The sequence below is a fragment of the Dendrobates tinctorius genome, unplaced genomic scaffold (assembly GCF_039654945.1).
Source record: "Dendrobates tinctorius isolate UK_male_01 unplaced genomic scaffold, ASM3965494v1 ptg000016l, whole genome shotgun sequence".
Lineage (NCBI taxonomy): Eukaryota > Metazoa > Chordata > Amphibia > Anura > Dendrobatidae > Dendrobates > Dendrobates tinctorius.
The window spans coordinates 48,080,464-48,101,369 of NW_027361684.1; the positions used below are offsets into that span (position 1 = coordinate 48,080,464).

Sequence of the window (20,906 nt, forward strand, 5' to 3'; positions counted from 1 at the left end):
GCTGTAGGTATCAGATGATGGGAGCAGTTGTCCCATCATCTGACACTAGTGACTGGAGGTAAACTTCACACCTCCAATCACAGCTGCAGGCTCCTGCTGTTTTTTGACAGCGTGGGAACCACGGCTCTCTAACCGGCGGGATTTCCCTGATGATCAGAAGTGGTGTTTGCGGCTCTGTCATGCATATGACAGCGTGTCAAACACTGTATTGTATTGACCCGAACCCCATTCATTCAAGTGAATGGGGTCAGGGTCTGCTCTGCTGGATGACAGGCTGTATGGAATCATCATTCAGCCTACCATCTAGATGTAGCAGAGCCGAGTGATGTCACATCCGGCTGTCCTTGACTTTTCTGCAACAAATACGCTGCAAGAAAAGTCAACCAGCATATTTGCAGTGTTTTTTTCCAACACCTATTCAAGTGAATAGGTGAAAAACGGTGCAAAAACGCTGAAAGTGACATGCTCTATGTCTAAAAAACGCTGCAAAGCACAAAATCCTGATCACAAAAAAAAACCATTCTATGTGTATGAGATTTCTGAAATCTCATACTTTGCTGCTAATGAAAAAAACAGCTGAAAATTAGCATAAAAACGCAGCAAAAAAGTCCTGTGTGAACTTACCCTAACACTGCTCCATGTTTTATAGACGTCAATAAGAAGGCAAAGAAAAGTTCATGCCTTGAAGATGCCTGAGCATCATTTGAGTGTTGTGTTTGCGTTTTAGAGGAGTTTTTGACTAAAAAAAATCAAGTTTTTATTAATTAATGTATTTAAAAATATGAGATCACCCAAAAACGCACAAAAAGCATTTACAGAAAACGCCTAAGAAAAACATTAACAGAATGCTTCAGGATAAAAAAAAATAGCAGCAGAAATGCCAGCGTTTAATAAAGCGGTTTCCCCTTCAAAAATGTGACATTGACCACCTGAACAAAACGTCGGGGGGTATGTCCTGAAGTCTGTCATGTAATACAGTGCGCCTGAGAGACTACTGAAAAAGGGGAGCCTGGGAAGCTGGTGAGGCCAATATGGCTGCTGACAAAAATGGTGGTCCCATTGTATGTGAAATACAATGTCTTTCTTTTTCGATCAGTCAGGAGTACAGACAGACTGACAGGACAGATTGAGAGGACAGACTTGAAGGACAAACTGACCAGGCAGACTGGGAGGACGGACTGACAGGACACACTGATAGAACAGACTGGAAGAACGGACTGACAGGACAGACTGATAGAACAGACTGGAAGAACGGACTGACAGGACACACTGATAGAACAGACTGGAAGAACGGACTGACAGGACACACTGATAGAACAGACTGGAAGAACGGACTGACAGGACACACTGATAGAACAGACTGGGAGGACGGACTGACAGGACACACTGATAGAACAGACTGGGAGGACGGACTGACAGGACACACTGATAGAACAGACTGGAAGAACGGACTGACAGGACAGACTGATAGAACAGACTGGAAGAACGGACTGACAGGACAGACTGGGAGGACGGACTGACAGGACACACTGATAGAACAGACTGGAAGAACGGACTGACAGGACACACTGATAGAACAGACTGGAAGAACGGACTGACAGGACATACTGATAGAACAGACTGGAAGAACGGACTGACAAGACAGACTGGGAGGACGGACTGACAGGACACACTGATAGAACAGACTGGAAGAACGGACTGACAGGACACACTGATAGAACAGACTGGAAGAACGGACTGACAGGACAGACTGATAGAACAGACTGGAAGGACGGGCTGACAGGACACACTGATAGAACAGACTGGAAGAACGGACTGACAGGACAGACTGATAGAACAGACTGGGAGGACGGACTGACAGGACACACTGATAGAACAGACTGGGAGGACGGACTGACAGGACACACTGATAGAACAGACTGGAAGAACGGACTGACAGGACAGACTGATAGAACAGACTGGAAGAACGGACTGACAGGACACACTGATAGAACAGACTGGAAGAACGGACTGACAGGACATACTGATAGAACAGACTGGAAGAACGGACTGACAAGACAGACTGGGAGGACGGACTGACAGGACACACTGATAGAACAGACTGGAAGAACGGACTGACAGGACACACTGATAGAACAGACTGGAAGAACGGACTGACAGGACAGACTGATAGAACAGACTGGAAGGACGGGCTGACAGGACACACTGATAGAACAGACTGGAAGAACGGACTGACAGGACAGACTGATAGAACAGACTGGAAGGACGGGCTGACAGGACAGACTGATAGAACAGACTGGAAGGACGGGCTGACAGGACACACTGATAGAACAGACTGGAAGAACGGACTGACAGGACAGATTGGGAGGAAGAATGGTGTACAGTAACTCTATATAATAAAAGAATGAGCCTGTAGCTGGGAATGAATGAAATGTGACACGAAACTTGGTGGGTGAAGGGTTAATCCAGGCCCCGCCCCTCGCCGTATATGGCCTCACTTTCCCGCCTCCTGGGCACGGTCACATCCAGCACTGGCAGACGTGTCCTTCCACAGCCGCAGCACAGGATGGAGGCCCCGCGGTCCAGGCCCGCTCTTCTGGCTCTTTGCATTACTCTCGCCGCCGCTACTTCTATTGCAGCAGAAGACAAGGAGCAGCTCCGGCCTGGGAAGGCCGCGCAGGACGGAGAGTGCCACTTCTATGCCGGCGGGCAGGTGTACCCCGGGGAGGCCACCCGTGTGCCAGTGTCCGACCACTCCCTGCATCTGAGCAAAGCAAAAAGTGGGTTCCCGGCGCTGCGGAGCGGGGGGTCCCGGCCCCCGTGCATGGCTCTGCTGGGCACTGTGTGCATGGTCCTGTGCGCTGTGCGGCTCCTATTGGTGCGGATGCTCGCGGTCACATCCATCACTGGCCGCCTGCGCCGTGTGACCCAGGGTGTGTGACGTGCCTGCTTCCTGCACGCAGCCGCATGTGTGCGGGCCGCAGTGTGAATACTGACTTGCTGCTGCTTTTGTTCTGTTCTCTTCTGTAGTGTTGCATCTATGAATGGGTTTCCGATCCCCTGTTCTGCAGCCTGGTGCTCAGACGTGTCCCGGCTTGTGGAGTCCTATGATCTTACTGTAGTGGGGGGAATCTGTCCAAGATTGTGTGCTATCCTGCCAGATCGGTTTCCAGCCTCGTTGCTCCTCCGTTTGGGGTTTATTCCTGGCTGCAGGGCTGGACTGGCCATCTGGTAATTCTGGCAAATGCCCAAAGGGCCTGTCTGGTCGTGGGCCGCCTTGTCTGCTATGTTAACAGAATTGGTGCTCTCAAGACACTCCTACTGTTAAGAGTTGACGGAGCAAAAAGTCGCTGACTCCGTCACTTACCCCAGCAGGCCACAGGTATCATTAGAAATATTGCTCTTATAGTAAATCTTCCTTTCCTCCATCCAGGGTAATATTAGTAATATATCCCATCTGGGGCTTGGGGACAGGGACACCATGGGCCTGTGTGATTGCACATGCCAGGGCTGAAATTCATCCACAGTCTGTACCTGCCTGGCTGTTGTGTTCATCTGCAGGAATCTGCTGTGCACCTAATATCCCAGGCTGCTAGTGATGGCGCGTTACTAGTATATACCATGATAATGCACGTAAAACGCTGCAGCATATGATAGCGCTATATAAGATAATCATAATCACTTCCTATTTAGTGACGGTGACCTCAGGGGCACAGGGTCAGCTTACTGTGCAACGTGGCTTAGTTCAAGTGAATGGGCCAGCAGCAGTTTCTGAGCAGTGACCTTCAGCACTGCTGTGCAGAACACGCATGTAATGGACTGTTCTGTCCATATGGGTAGGAGACTATTCTAGTACTAATGTGATATGCTACGTTTACCTAAATGTGGAATATCTGTAATGCTCAGGTGGTGCCATGATGGCCGTGAAGCTGTAACGGATGAGCATATAGTCTGCGGCACATACTGTACCTAGATGTGTTAGCACTAGTCCACATGGGTAACTGTCCAGATGGGCCAGTGGTCCGTATGGAAATACAATTTCCAGCGTGCACTATAATGTCCATTTTATGTGCAATGAATGACTGCTCCATTGATGGACAGGTGCTGGAGCAATCACGTCAGTTTTTCAATACAGCAGTGTGAACGCAGACTAACGGGTGTTTTGATAGGTGACAGGCCCCTTATACTTGCCTCTTACACATGCGTTTATAATCCTAAGCAACCTATATATATATAATTTTTTTTTTTTTTTAGTTTCTGACCATTCTTTTGCACTTTAGAAAATCCTCCCCCCCTTAACTTCTGATGGAAGGGATGATGCCATGTAAGCATACTCTGTATGTGATCCTCGCTGTTCGCTCAGGTTCTTATGTCATGTCTCCATTTAGATAAAAATAAAGCTTAAATGGAATGTCACCAGTGATGTGTCACTTACCAGTCCAGCTGCTGTCATTTTGATACAATATCTGCTGCAGATCTACCAGTTCTCCGAATGACACTGCCCGCACAATTGATTGACAGCTTTCTGTGTACATTGACAGAAAGCTGATTGATAATCTGTGGGGATGGGGTTACACTGAGCAGCCGGACTAGTAGGCACAAGACACTTAAGGTACTGTCACACTTAGCGATGCACCAGCGATATGACGCGGTCAGGATCGCTGGTGCATCGTGGTCGCTAGTGAGCTGCCACACAGGCAGATCTCACCAGCGACATCGTAGCGGTCGGGGGGTCGCTACTTACCTGTCACACTAGGCGATCCTGCGTCCTCCCGCCCGCGTCCACGCTTGTCTCTCCACAGGAAGCGCCGCAGGAAGCTGACGACGAGAAACAGTCCTGGACGTTCTCGTGCGATCAGCGATAACCAGCGGGGGAGCGGGTCGTAGGTAAGTATCAGACACAGCGATATCGCTAGCAATATCGCTATAACGTCACAAGTTATAGCGATATTGCTAGCGATATCGCTAAGTGTGACAGTACCTTTAGTCTAGTAGTGATCTACTGATAAAATACTTTTATTTAAACAGCAACACACAGCCTAGTAACACACACATCACTGTAATCAGGCTCTCGGCCCCTACTTCATGCAGCTGTGAGATTACATATGAAAAACATGCAATTTTTTTCTAATCTGATGTTCCTGGGATCAAAAATTAATCTTTGAATTCACATAAGTCAGCCTGGTGTTGGGGCTGACTTCCATACTAATTTGCTTGTGGCTTTAGGCTAATTTTCTTAGCCCTGGCGTACCTGATTATGGCAAGACCGGTATAACTGGAATTGTTGTGCTGGGACCTTTACAGCCATAGCCATAGTTCCAGTAGTAAAATCAACCTCACAGGTTCCCTTAGTTAAATGTATGGTTCTCACAGCAGACCTCCTGCTGATTCAGTGTCTGCAGTAACAAGCACTGATACTGTAATATGGGAATGGCCTTACAATGCAGAAGATTGAATTGCAGGTTAGGCTCAGAATGTGTCCACAGCCAGAAGTGTGGAGTTAATGTTACTCTGGATCAGTTAAAGATGTCATTAATGGTCTAATGTGCATTGATAAACACTTAGTGATGGGGAATACAATGTTGGATTAAGCAAACTTTCTTTTAATCCCATCAACATAGTCATCAATCTTTTTAAGGCCCTGGCATGTTCACACCATAGGTGCTCATTGTTTAGCATGAAACCCTTCCTGTTGACATAGGGCTGCAGCTAAGGACACGTAATGTGTAACTCATGGGTTTGGTTGAGACAAAACGTCCATGTAAAATCGCCCCTGGTGCTCCCGTGCCTTCTAAGATTGAACACGTATGATAATACTGGCTTTCTTCACTTGGCCATTTTACAACTTTGCATGGGCGTAAAAGGTTCCCAGAAGATTGTTTCCTAGCTCTTTGTACAATTTTTGTCACTATGTGGTTCTAACACTGTAGTAAGGGAAAGTCAAGACAAAAACTAGAGCCAATTACTGTATTAGGGAGTGTCTTCTCAAAAACCATCTAAATATAGACCAGATATCAAATATGAATTATTTTCTTGCTGTTGCAATATAGTGAAGTCCATGGTAAATCTGCATGCTAATGACTCTGAGGGCTGACATTGCTGGAAAGTCAGGGAGCAGTAGGGATACTTTTAAGCAGCTATGTTACTAGATTATGTACAGACATATCACCGATCTGGGGCTGCCCACTGTTTTATTGAGTTAAGAGAATCCCCAATATAAAGGAGCTTGCTTGTGTTTTTTTTATAAAAAGGTTATTCACAGCTTTATATTGATGGTCTATTCTTAGGATAGGTTATCAATATCAGATCGGTGTGACACCCGGCACCCCCAAAATCAACTGTTCTGCTGAACTACTCAGCTCCGTCAAATGTATAGTGGCTTGGTGCTACACACCGCTCCTATTTGGTATTGAGAACAACTGATTGGTGGAAGTTGCCAGGGGTCGTAGGCCAATGCCCCCACCGATCTGATACTTATGATCAGGGCTGTGCAGACTGTGAGCCAAACTACCAACATAGGGTATGTTCTCACGGTCAGTAAATACTGTGGGTTGGACGCTGTGTACTTCCACAGCGTCCAACTTGCAGAGACCAGATGTTACAGTATAGTGGATGGGATTTCAAGAAATCCCATGTCCACTAGGTGTCCACAAATACCCGCGGCTTCCCTGCGGAGACAGTCATGTGGCGCATCTTTTCAGACTCCCCATCATGTCAATTTCTCTTGCAGAGACGTGATCCTTGGCAAGATAAATGTCACCCGTACAATATATTGGACGCAGTGAATCTGCACGGTTCAGTGAACACATGTGAAATCACCTGCGTTTAAAAGCCGGCAGCGCTTTGGACACAGCGGACATGTGTTGCATCCAAAACGCTGCCCATTACTGACCATGGGGAAAGTACCTTTAGACTCTGACTCCTCAATCTCTCTGACTCCACAACACTGGTCACTACTGAGCATGTACATAAAGTGCAGCACAGATTGATCTCCACTAAAAGCTGAGATCCTTAGGTCAGGAACAGGACAGATATTTATAGGACACTTTCTAATTTCCTCAAATTCTGAAAACCTTTACAGCACATCCTGCACTGAACTACTGAACCCAATTTATTATATATTTTAGGAGTCTGTCCATCTTATTCAGACTCCACAACTTCAAATCCACAGTCTTGCTTATGATCTATACTGAGGACTGACTATCAATGTAAAGTTCAGTTAACCCTTTTATATGATGGAAATAGCCTTTCATAACTTTCTAACTGCAAATGGCGTCAGATTAAATTTGTTTTTCTTTGTAATGTTAGTATTTCAGGTTTGTTACTTTCTTATGTATGTAGGATCGTGTACAGTGGGCCTCTTTACAAACACTGGTGCAAAATGCCAGTGTGAAAGTCAAAACCAGGAGTGTGTGCAAAACATGGAAGAGGCACAAGTCTTTTCATCGTGGTTTTGTTGCTTTCCTGGTGTGTTCTTAGATGTAAGCGTGATGGCTAAGATTTTCCCGCTGCTGCCCGCCCGTCTGGATGTAGGGATGAATCAAAATTGTCTGTTTAGTTGCTGATTTAAAATTTTTGTTCAATTAGATTTCCATACTGTGGAAATGGCTGGCTGACAGTTGCTGCGGGGCAACATCTTGTGGCTGCTTGAGAATAATTGCCCTTTCTGTGTCGTGGAAGTAGCAGCGGAGTAACCATTGTCTCTGTAGCTTCCATTGCTTGAGGAATGGCTCCATCACTCTGCTGCACAGAGATCAGCCTAAAGAAGCATTAGGAAAGCTATTGTAAGCGCCGTAGATCTAACTAACCAGTGTTTTGGTTAAGACTTCTAGAACAATATTAAATACGAAGCTTTTTCTGTAACACTTTATTTGTGTTTTATTTCTAGTTTCCAAGCCGGCTCCATACTGGGAGGGAACTGCAGTCATAAATGGAGAATTCAAGGAGCTAAAACTTACAGATTACAAGGGGAAATACTTGGTTTTCTTCTTCTATCCTCTTGATTTGTGAGTATCTTTTTGTGCTATATTGATCTATACTAAAGGGGGGTCGCTTAGAATTGAAAAAACAAAGCAAATGTCATTATAAATAAGCTCCTAAATACCCTTTTTAATTAGCAAATTACATTTGTCTTGTCAAGGATGGGAATAACCACAGAACATTAAAATGGCCACTGTCTTGGTACATTGACAGAAACCTGTCTCAGGGCTCGCTCACACTGGTGAGTAGCCTACGTATAACTGGGATGAGTGCTGTCTGATGTTTCATCAGGTAGCACTCACCCCAATATTATACTATGGATCTTGCCGACTAGATTTTTTTCTTCTCATGCAGAGTCGGCCTGGAAAAAAAATTTGCTGCATGCTGTGATTGGCAGCATGCATCAGTTGGCACGCATTCATACAAGTCTGTGTGTGTGCAAAACACGGGACTGCACTACAATTAAGTTCTCCATCTTCTCTGCACCTGTGATCAGATTTTTGCATGCGAGAGGATCTGATCACAGTAAAATAACACTTGTCTCGCGCTCGCTGCAGAGTTTGAGCCTGGGGTAATTTGCATATAGCATCCAATTCTCTTCCATGAGAAAATCATTGGGTGCTATACACTACTCTGGGCAAGCCCTTAGAGTATTCGTAGGACTCCTGCTGTGTCCTGGAGATGTCTAACCTACCTCCAGATCACAGCACTCTCTCAACATTCGGAAAGACTGGGTGAAGAGCAATGTGAGTAGCCTCAGCACTCCTGGAACAAAATATCCACTGGAAGCATATCTGTGCACAGAAAGGAGAGCAACATTCCTAAGGGTTTTCGTATACCAAGACAACAGTCATCTTCATACACATACACATATATATATATATATATATATATATATATATATATATATATATATATATATAATATTTTAAATCTGGTTATTAACTAATTAAAGGTATTTCGGAATATATTCATAACGTGTTTCTTCCCTTTCCTTGGGTACTGAGCAGAGTGAATGAAGTAATATATAATTTACTTGTCTTGGTTGCAGTTTCCTTACTATAGTGTAAATACTTCAAAAGTACACTCTAGAATGGCTATTATGTGCATATCTCTTTAGGGCTTTATTTATAGTAATTCTCAGACATAGGAATGTCAGATGAGACAGACTGTGATCAGACCAATTGGACGCTTACCTACAAATATAGAATGTTGTCAGAAACACGTTTCACAATGTAATGTAGATCTGACTGCAAGGGATTAAGCTGTAGTCACACATAGCGACTTACCAGCGATCCCGACAACGATATCAACGTGTCAGGATCGCTTGTAAGTCGCTATGTGATCGCTGGTGAGCTGTCAAACAGACAGCTTCACCAGCGATTAGCACAGCGACGCCGCGCGCGGCATCGCTGTGTTCGTTAGCGCTGATGAAATATTCATGTCAAAAATAGAATTAAAATAAAAAATATTGTTATTCTCACCTTCCGACGTCCCGCGCAGCATTCCCGCCTCCCGCCTCTCTCCACTCTCCGGTCCCAGTAATCCTTTGCGAGAAATGCCGCCATGACATATGTTCTCGCGGTATCACGAAGTGTCGCGGTCATTCTTGCAAAGGATTACTGGGAGCGTGGAGAGAGGCGGGAAGACTGCGCGGGACGCCGGAAGGTGAGAATAACAATATTTTTTTTTTTTTTTTTTTTTTAATTATTTTACACCTGATCGCTGGTCTCCCGCCTGTCACACGCAGCGATGCGTGCTGGTCAGCGGGAGATCAGCGACGAAAAAAATGTCCAGATGTTTCTTGCAGCGATCAGCGATACCGGCAGGGGGGCCAGTCGCTGATCGCTGTCACACACAGCGATCTCACTGGTGAGATCGCTGTTGTGTCACAAAAGTTGCGAGATTGCTATGTGTGACGGGGCCCTTAGTCCATCTCCACTCAGTTTTTAGTGATCATTATTTATTTATATAGCACCATTGATTCCATGGTGCTGTACATGAGAAGGGGTTACATACAAATTACAGATATCACTTACAGTAAACAAACTAACAATGACAGACTGATACAGAGGGAAGAGAGGACCCTGCCTTTTCGGGCTTACATGCTACAGGATGGTGGGGAAGGAGACAGTAGGTTGGTGGTTTGCAGCAGTTCCGGTGTTGGTTGAGGTGATATCACTGGTAGTGGTGAGAGAGAAGGAGGTAGTGGGGTCATTGCAGGCTGTAGGCTTTCTTGGAGAGGTGGGTTTTCAGGTTCTGTCTGAAGGATCCAAATGTGGTTGATAGTCGGACTTGTTGGGGCAAAGAATTCCAGAGCATAGGGGCTATTCGGGAGAAGTCTTGGAGGCGGTTGGGTGAGGAGCGAATAAGTGTGGAGGAGAGAAGGAGGTCTTGGGAGGACCGGAGATTACGTGAGGGAAGGAATCGGGAGATTAATTCAGAGACTTATGGGGGAGACAGGTTAAGGGCATGTCACACTAAGCGATATCGCTAGCAATATCGCTATAACTTGTGACGTTATAGCGATATTGCTAACGATATCGCTGTGTCTGATACTTACCTCCGACCCGCTCCCCCGCTGGTTATCGCTGATCGCGCGAGAACGTCCAGGACTGTTTCTCGTCGTCAGCTTCCTGCGGCGCTCCCTGTGGAGAGACGAGCGACGCGTGGAGCCGGGCGGGAGGACGCAGGGTCGCCTAGTGTGACAGGTAAGTAGCGACCCCCGTCCCCAGCGATGTCGCTGGTGAGATCTGCCTGTGTGGCAGCTCACTAGCGACCACTTAGCGATGTACCAGCGATCCTGACCGCGTCATATCGCTGGTCGGGATCGCTGGTACATCGCTAAGTGTGACAGTACCTTTATAGATGGCCTTGTAGGTCAGTATTAGTAATTTTAACTGGATACGCTGAGGGAATGGGAGCCAGTGAAGAGATTTGCGGAGGAGTAGCGAGGAGAGAGATGAATTAGTCGGGCGGCAGAGTTAAGGATGGACTGGATGCGCGAACATGTTATCTGAGTATCGTGTGTGTGCTCAAATAATATGTTTGAGTCCCTGCGGCTGAATGATTTGCGGCTGTTAGAAAACCACAACACGTGAGGATTGCCTGTTAGATGATCCCCGCATGTGTTGCCGCTGTCTTAACAGCTGCAAAAGATGCAGCCGCATGGACTCAAACATATTATTAGAGCACCCCCAAGATACCCCATCCGACCTCCGCTCACTCATCCCTAGTAGTTCTGTCTAATAAGACATAATAAGCTGTTTCTTTACAACATGTCCACTGATCCAACCTGTCAATCACTACTTGTACTCATCAAAAACTAGATTTCCGTCAAGCCATGACCACTGGAGTCGCGGCTCTGAGGAATAAGTATCCTTAACTACCGCCGTCTAAACTGCATAACGGCGGTCGCTTAGGAGCTAAATTACGTATAAAGTTGTAATATTGTGTAACTAGCTCCTCAGTCAGTGTGACCCTTCTGCTTATCTTTGGCCAGCTCTGCCTTGTTCCTAATTTTGATGATGCATATAACAGTTTTGCCAACCGCTATCTTCCCCAACTCTCACATACACTGGACAGACTGTCTTCACGAAGCGTTCTCGTGCGCTGAGAGTCTCTACCAGACTCGGGCAGCACCTTATTTTGGTGCCTGAAAAAAAAAAAATGATCGGTCATGGAAATTCAACGAACCAAGTCTTCTTTCCCTACCATCTGTTGGAGGAAGTCAGAAGTCCCTCCATACACATTCGATAAGCTACAGTCTGAGGGTTTGGGTGACTTAACTCTGTATGGGGGGGCTTAAGGATACTTTTCACACTGAATTTAGCAATGTCCTTTTGCTGTATGGGTAGGGAAAAGTCCTGAACACAAATTTTGAAACCAATCACTAGACCCATTTGCCCAAAAGATGCCCAGAAAGTTGGCCTCTCTCTGGCTTATGTACTTCTAGTATACCTTTTTCTGGTCACAACTCTTCTCCTTTTTAGCCATTTACCAGGAGCACTTAGTTGCTTTGTCATTTGACGCTTTATTATAGTAAACAAACCAAATGCTCACACTTCCTCCTTCAAACTTTTGTGGCCAGCATGAAAGATCTTAGTGAGTCAGATCCTATGTTATAAGGTAAAGTAGTTATTCCTTTTCTGCTAATGTGCAGCACCTGGCTGAAGTTTGTTAAAACAATAGCACCAGATGCTGTACTCTGCTTTCCTGGGTCCATTGGTGAGTCTCCTTCACTAGTGCCAGTTTCTGGCACTGACTGTGGCGCTGACGTTACATCAACAGAAAGGCAGACAATCGGTACGCTCAGCTGCTCGGACTAGGGTATGCCATCTACATTGGGAAAGACTGGCTGCAGAGTTTACAGCAGCCAGACACTGGGAGCAGTGCACCCGAGACTCGCTGGTGAACCTGGGAAAGGGAAGTGCAACCCAGTTTATTTAAAAAGACAGAAAACAAACTAGTATTTGATTTTGATATTGTAGTCTTTTCAATAGATGGCTAGAGACTTATTTTTTTAATCAACAAGAAAATGAGTATATTGCATTACATTTCTGTTTAAGAATAGGATATGTTAAAGCTGTTACCAACATTTTAATTCTGTTTTGTTTTTAGCACGTTTGTTTGCCCGACTGAAATTATTGCTTTTGGAGACCGCATAGAAGAATTTAGATCAATTAATACTGAGGTAGTGGCCTGCTCCGTGGACTCCCAATTCACACACTTGGCATGGTTTGTATCACTATGAAATAATTGTATGTTGCCAGTGGGAACTATGTAAACTAAAATGCCAGAACCATAAATGTAAGATATAGTAAACTGCTGTACAGAGCATGCAATACACATGACAGAATGGATTTTTTTTTAAATATAAATTTATACTTATTTTTGACTACATATTTAGTTTTGTTAGGTGGGGTGGTTGAGCACTATCGACTGGCAGATACTATGTCAGTCTGCAGGTAAATAATGTTAAAATCATGCCTTGTATTATAGCTACAGGGAGAAAATGAACTTGTATTCTCCCTGCTACCCCTCTCTTCCAGTCATCTGGGTAGTGTAGGGAGCTATCGGTTACCGTTCTCTTCATGGTCAAGGTAGCTTTAATCACTCCCTGGCACCTTGATAACCAGCTACACTGTGGAGTAGGTTGTCAATGTGAGGGGTAATAAAGTAAAGATTACAGCTGTGCTCAGCATGTAGTTAGTGGTGCCTTATAGATGACTGCAAGCTAGCAGCTGCAGGGAGGATAGATGTTTGTTTTCTCCCTGAAGTTGTGCTTCCAGTAAGGCAGGCATGATTGTAATTAGTGATGAGTGAGTGTGCTCGTTACTAGAGTTTTCCGACCATGCTCGGGTGTTCTACAAGTATATTGTGCAGCTGCGGAGACACAAACCTAATCTACGAGCACGCCCAAGATACTTGGAGATCACCCGAGCATGCTTGGAAAACTCGTAACGAGCACACTCGCTCATCACGAATTGTAATGCTTTTTACCTTGTTGCCTTTAACTGTTATTTGAAATAAGGCATACAAATTGTTGCAAAATATCAATAAATGCTAAATGGACATAAAAAAAAAAGGTACAATTTACAACATCTTTAATAATCACAGGATTAATACGCCTCGGAAGCAAGGTGGGCTTGGGCCAATGAAAATTCCTCTCCTTTCTGATTTGACACATCAGATTTCAAAAGACTATGGCGTGTATCTGGAGGACCAAGGTCATACACTCAGGTTTGTGTACATTAGTTATCTTCAACAGCTTCCAAATAAAATTTCCAGTTTAGTGTAATGAGTGCGACCTCATGGCGCTGGACAAATTTGCACCAAAAAGTGCCATAAATTATAAGGCAAATCGGCTCCACCCATAGGTTAAAGTGTGTGTGTGTGTGTGTGTGTGTGTTTTTTCTTTTTGTGAACTTTGATAGTGTAGTATTCTTTGGGTCACTGCTCTGTCCACGGATTTTTACACTTTATTGCAGATTTGCCAACGAAAATATACCAGAATTGTCTCAAATTGATCCAGATTTCTAGCACGCATTACATGCACCACACTTATTAAAGAAGTCTCATCAAAATTTTAATTCCACCCTAACCATGTAATGGTGTGTGAGCAGATTAGAATAGTTATTGATCATGGCTTTCTATTATCTCCTACACCATTATGGTCCTTTTCTGTCCCAACTGACCTGATGGCACGCTTGTAAAGTGATTTGTATGAACTGGAACTTTTTTCTTATTTTAACCCCTTCACCCCCAAGGGTGGTTTGCACGTTCATGACCGGGCCAATTTTTACAATTCTGACCACTGTACCTTTATGAGGTCATAACTCTGGAACGCTTCCATGGATCCCGGTGATTCTGACATTGTTTTCTCGTGACATATTGTACTTCATGTTAGTGGTAAAATTTCATTCAAATAACTTGCGTTTATTTGTGAGAAAAACGGAAATTTGGCGAAAATTTCGCAATTTTCCAACTTTGAATTTTTTTGCCCTTAAATCACAGAGATACGGCACACAAAAAACTTGATAACTAACATTTCCCACATGTTTACTTTACATCAGCACAATTTTGGAACCAAAATTTTTTTTTTTGTTAGGAAGTTATAAGGGTTAAAAGTTGACCAGCGATTTCTCATTTTTACAACACCATTTTATTTTTAGGACCACATCACATTTGAAGCCACTTTGAGGGGTCTATATGATAGAAAATACCCAAAAGTGACACCATTCTAAAAACTGCACCCCTTAAGGTGCTCAAAACCACATTCAAGAAGTTTATTAACCCTTTAGGTGCGTCACAGGAATTTTTTTGAATATTTAAAAAAAAATGAACATCTAACTATTTTTCATAAAAAAAAATATTTCAGGTTCAATTTTTTTTATTTTACCAAGGGTAACAGGAGAAATTGAACTGCAAAAGTTATTGTGCAATTTGTCCTGAGTACGCAGATACCTGATATGTGGGGGGGAACGACTGTTTCGGCGCATGGCAGAGCTCAGAATGGAAGGAGCGCCGTTTGACTTTTTCAATGCAAAATTGGCTGGAATTCAGATTGGACGCCATGTCACGTTTGGAGAGTCCCTGATGTACCTAAACAGTGGAAACCCCCTACAAGTGACCCCATTTTGGAAACTAGACCCCCCAAGGAACTTATCTAGATATGTGGTGAGAACTTTGAACCCACAAGGGCTTTACAGAAGTTTATAACGTACAGCGGTACAATTAAAAAATCATATTTTTTCCACAAAAATGATCTTTTCACCCCAATTTGTATTTTCCCAAGGGTAACAGGACCCTAAAAGTTATTGTGCAATTTGTCCTGAGTACGCTGATACCCCACATGTGGGGGTAAACCACTATTTGGGCGCATGGCAGAGCTCTGAAGGGAAGCAGCGCCATTTGACGTTTTTGGCTGGAATTGAGATCGGACACCATGTCGCGTTTGGAAAACCCCTGATGTACCAAAACTGTGGAAACCCCCCACAAATGACCCCCTAAGGAACTTATCTAGATGTGTGGTGAGAACTTTGAACCCCCATGGGCTTCACAGAAGTTTATAACATAAAGCCATACAATTAAAAAATCATATTTTTTCCACAAAAATGATCTTTTCACCCTCAATTCTTAATTTTCCAAGGGTAACAGGACCCTAAAAGTTATTGTGAAATTTGTCCTGAGTACGCTGATACCCCACATGTGGGGGTAAACCACTATTTGGGCGCATGGCAGAGCTCGGAAGGGAAGCAGCGCCATTTGACGTTTTTGGCTGGAATTGAGATCGGACACCATGTCGCGTTTGGAAAACTCCTGATGTACCAAAACAGTGGAACCCCCCCACAAATGACACCATTTTGGAAACTAGACCCCCTAAGGAACTTATCTAGATGTGTGGTGAGCACTTTGACCCCCCCAGTGCTTCACAGAATTTTACAACGCCCGGGCGTGAAAATAAAAAATTCGTATTTTTTTCCACAAACATGATCTTTTAGTCACCATTTTTTTATTTTCCCAAGGGTACCAGGAGAAATTGGACCCCAAAAGTTGTTGTCCAATTTGTCCTGAGTATGCTGATACCCCATATGTGGGAGAAAACTACTGTATGGGCACACGTCGGGGCTCGGAAGGGAAGTAGTGACGTTTTGGAATGCAGACTTTGATGGAATGGTCTGCGGGTGTCATGTTGCCTTTGGAGAACCCCTAATGTACCTAAACAGTGGAAACCCCCACAAGTGACCCCATTTTGGAAACGAGACCCCCTAAGGAACTTATCTAGATGTGTGGTGAGCGCTTTGAACCCCCAAGGGCTTCACAGAAGTTTATAATGCCCGGGCATGAAAATAAAAAAATCGTATTTTTTTCCACAAACATGATCAATTAGTCCCCAATTTTTTCATTTTCCCAAGGGTAACAGGAGAAATTGGACCCCCAAAAGTTGTTGTCCAATTTGTCCTGAGTACGCTGACACCCCATATGTGGGAGAAAACTACTGTATGGACACACGTCGGGGCTCGGAAGGGAAGCAGTGACGTTTTGGAATGCAGACTTTGATGGAATGGTCTGCGGGTGTCATGTGCGTTTGGAGAGCCCCTGATGTACCTAAACTATTGAAACTCCCCACAAGTGACCCCATTTTGGACACTAGACCCCCCACGGAACTTATCTAGATGTGTGGTGAGCACTTTGAACCCCCAAGTGCTTCACAGAAGTTTATAACACTCGGACGTGAAAATAAAAAAATCATTTTTTTCCACAAAAATGATATTTTTGCCCCCAATTTTTTATTTTCCTAAGGGTAACAGGAGAAATTGGACCCCAAAAATTGTTTTGCAATTTGTCCTGAGTAGGCTGATACCCTACATGTGGGGGTAAAACACTGTTTGGGCGCATAGCAGAGCTTGGAAGGGAAGGAGCACCATTTGACTTTTTCAACTCAGAATTGGCTGGAATTGAGATCAGACGCCATGTTGCATTTGGAGAGCCCCTGATGTGCCCAAACAGTGGAAAGCCCCAATTCTAACTCCAACCCGAACCCCAACACGCCCCTAGCCCTAGCCCTAGCCCTAACCCTAGCCCTAACCCTAACCCTAGCCCTAACCCTACCCCAACACACCCCTAGCCCTAACCCTAACCCTAATGGAAAAATGGAAATAAATAAAATTTTTTTATTTTATTATTTTTCCCTAACTAAGGGGGTGATAACGGGGGGTTTGATTTACTATTTATGGCGGTTTTTATGTTTGGCGGCTGTCGCACGCTAAAAGACGCTTTTTATTGTAAAAATAGTTTTTGCATCACCACATATTGAGAGCTATAATTTTTCCGTATTTAGACCCACTGAGTCATGTGAGGTCTTATTTTTTGCGGGACGAGTTGACGTTTTTATTGGTACCATTTTCGGGCACGTGGAATTTTTTGATCGCTTTTTATTCCGATTTTTGGGACGCAGAATGATCAAAAACCAGCGTTTCATGAATTTCTTTTGGGGGGGTGCGTTTACACCGTTCCGCGTGCGGTAAAATTGATAAAGCGGTTTTATTCTTCGGGTCAGTACGGTTACAGCGATACCTCATTTAGGTCTTTTTTTATGTTTTTGTCGGTTTTATGCAATGAAAACTATTTTATATAAAAAATAATTATTTTTGCATCGCTTTATTCTGCGAGCTATAACTTTTTTTTTATTTTTTCGCTGATGACGCGGTGTGGCGGCTCGTTTTTTGCGGGACAAGATGACGTTTTCAGCGGTACCATGGATATTTATATGCGTGTTTTTGATCGCGCGTTATTACACTTTTTGTTTGGCGGTATGATAATAAATCATTATTTTTTGCTTCGTTTTTTCTTTTTATTTTTTAAGGGGTTCGCTAAAGGGGTTAACTAATGGGACGGTTTTATAGGGCGGGTCGTTAGGGACGCGGCGATACCTAATATGTGTACTTTTATTGTGTTTTTTTTTTTTTTTTATTATTTCCAAAAAATGGATTTATTGGGGGAATTTTTTTTTTTTTTCTAATATATTTGGCGATTTTTTTTTTTTTTTTTTTTTTTTTTTTTTTTTACACTTTTTTTTTTTTTTTTTTACTTTATTAAATAGTCCCAGGTGGGACATCACTGTCCTGTGACAGATCGCTGATCTGTCACATCACAGATCACTGTGACAGATCAGCGATCTGACACAGGCACTGCAGAAGGCTTCCTCATGCCTGCGCTTTGCAGGCACTGAGGAAGCCAGCTTCCTCAGGCCCCCGTCGCCATCTTGGATTCGGGGGCCTGGAGGAAAGGAGCCACCCGCAGCAGCGCTGCACATTGCGCTGCCGTGGGGGGCTCAGGGAAGCACGGAGGGAGCCCCCTCCCTGCCGATGCTTCCATTTAACCCACGGTACACCGCGATCGTGTTTGATCGCGGTGTGCAAGGGGTTAACGTGTCGGGGGCGGTCGGTGACCGCCCCTGACACATTGTGCCGGGTGTCAGCTGTGATCAGCTGACACCTGGCCGCGATCAGCGGCGCTCACCACGTGGGCGCCGCTGATCGCGGTAGACGTACTATCCCGTCCACGGTCATACGGGCCCGGGTACCGTGGACGGGATAGTACGTCGGATGTCAGGAAGGGGTTAATCTTTTGAGATTCATACTGGGTCTTATAGCCTTGCATTGAAAACTGTATCACCCTAGTAAAGCTGCAGAGCAGTTCCTTGCACAGGAACTAGTCTAGTGAGGTGCAAAAAATTCAACACTTATTTTGCGCACAGCCTATAGCTGTCTTTTATGTAATAAGCCAAAGTTCTCACTAGCTTTGCTTAGTAACTCTTCAACGGTATTGTAATTTTACTACTCATTTATATAGGATGATTTATAAAAGGATGGTGCAAAATGATAATATCTGTTTCTCTATCGCTTCATTGGGGGACACAGAAACCATGGGTGTATGCTGCTGCCACTAGGAGGCTGACACTATGCAGAAAAAAGTTAGCTCCTCCTCCTCAGTGTACACCCCACCGACAGGAAGTAGGATGCTCAGTTTTAGCTTAGTGTCAGTAGGAGGTGGACACGGGTCTTTCACTAGACCCTTATCTACCTAATGTGCGTCGTTTCTTTTCAGGTTTACGGAGGGATACAGTGTGAATGGTCAATACTGTACTCCCACACAGACTATGAATACGGCGTGTACTGCCACCCCGTATCCTCATATGTCTGGACGGCAGGACCCCAAAATCCCTAACACAGACGCGTGTTTAGGGGATCCGCAAGAGAGAGAATACCTGGTCCTGCCTACATCTCCCACCCGCTCGCCCACCAGAGCCTGTCGGTCAAGGAGACACGGACGTCCTGCAACATGGATTCTGGACGTCCGATTTCGTGATTGAGGAGGTACTTTCCCTCTTTCCACCCAGGTGCTGAAGAGGAGAAGAAAACAGGAAAGGTAGAAGAAAGAGAGGAGGGGGAAAAAAAATCAAAAAAACCCTTTATTCAAAGAGAGTGTGGTTTGGGCGGCTAGCACAGTTCATACCTTCCGGCTGGTTCCTGGGGCCTCTGCACTGCCTTGCAGATCCTTTGCGGAAGAGAGGGGTTTTGGCACACAGAGGATTCCTATTCTTTGTGCCCCCTTGCAGCCTGTCTAAGGGGCATTATGGCGCTTTGTTTGCGCCACTTTTAGCACCCTGGCGCCACTGTGGGGACCCGTTTGGCGCTATTTTATGACCTCCGTGGGCCCCCCTCCCGCACCGCCGGCCGCTGGCTGTAATCTAGGTCCCGGCTTCATCTTGGGCCTAGTTACAGCGCTGACGCCGTCCCCCTTCCTCTCGGCTCCGGGCGGGCTTTTTTCCCGCCTGTGTCTCTTTATCTCCTCTTCCTGTGTGGCGTCAGGCTGCACCCACTACCCTCAGCCTCCTCTGTGGGCTGGAGCCGCCGCCATATTGCTCCTCCGGGCTCCGCGTTTAGCTGAGACCGGGCTTCCCGGTGTTCTGGCCGTCCTCACAGCGCGCGCGTTCTGCCCTGCTTCTTCTAACAGATGCCATTTTCCGGCTGGGGTACAGACGAGCCACATCCATCTATGGGACCTGCCTGTCTCTCTCTAGAGCCATGATGTCTCCTATAGGACATCTGCTGTAAGTAGCTGCACTGCAGACTGACTCCCTCCTCGGCTCTCCTGTCCCCTAACCTTCTGGCAGCGCTTAGTGGGATTGTTCTCATGTGTAATTCCTCTTCCTCCACTGTGGTCCTCTCGCATCGTCCAGGAGCCCCCAGTTGACCCAGTCGTACAGTCTTTGGAGCCGTACAGTCACTGACGTAATAGTACTCTAGAGTCGTGTATTTTACTGGCGTAATTGTAATCTTCTGCCGCGCAGTCTCTAGTGCATCAGTATGTCTGGCGGAGATCTGATTTTTCACACGATTGTTGTGTTTTCGGCCATTACAGATAGGTGCCTTGATTTTCAGCAGAGCAAGTCTCAACCTTTGCTTCACATAATGAAGTTGGGGTCCTGGCATAGCAACTGCTCCCATATCTACTGCTCACAGTCTCTCGCCCTTCATTTTTCTGCAGCCCCCTCCAGACGCTGGATTAATACTGTTATAAGCAGAATGAGGAGCTGCTTCTATCTCTTCACGTCTCCAGGGTTGGGCCGGATTTCTAGCTAGATAGAAGTCCGTGTTACCTGGCAATTGTCTGCTGTGGCTCAGCGGATAAAGAACCTGACCACAACTCGCTGGTCCAGAAGTTGGAACCATGGCGCACAACAGAGAGTAGTGTTTAGTCTCTTTCTGATCCGAGGCCTACTGTTCTACCGTCAGAAGAATTGACTGGACAGAATCTACTTTACTACAGACTTCGTGGCACGGCTTACAACACGTGAAGCCATTATTCTATCTGACGTCGCCAGGTATCCAGACCTAGACCGCAACACAGAAGTCGTT

At 45.2% G+C, this 20,906-nt stretch overlaps 1 protein-coding gene across 2 annotated transcripts in view; it reads left to right on the forward strand.

Moving 5' to 3' along the window:
* The first annotated feature begins 2,507 nt into the window (after positions 1–2,507).
* PRDX4 (peroxiredoxin 4) overlaps positions 2,508–20,906 on the forward strand; it is a 30,735-nt gene continuing 12,336 nt past the window's right edge. For both annotated transcript variants that reach the window (XM_073565831.1, XM_073565830.1), the window contains exons 1-4: positions 2,508–2,780; positions 7,889–8,006; positions 12,601–12,717; positions 13,600–13,722. In XM_073565831.1, coding sequence (XP_073421932.1) covers positions 2,567–2,780; positions 7,889–8,006; positions 12,601–12,717; positions 13,600–13,722 — 572 coding nt within the window. In that variant the 5' untranslated portion in view covers positions 2,508–2,566. The remainder of the gene's footprint in view (positions 2,781–7,888; positions 8,007–12,600; positions 12,718–13,599; positions 13,723–20,906) is intronic.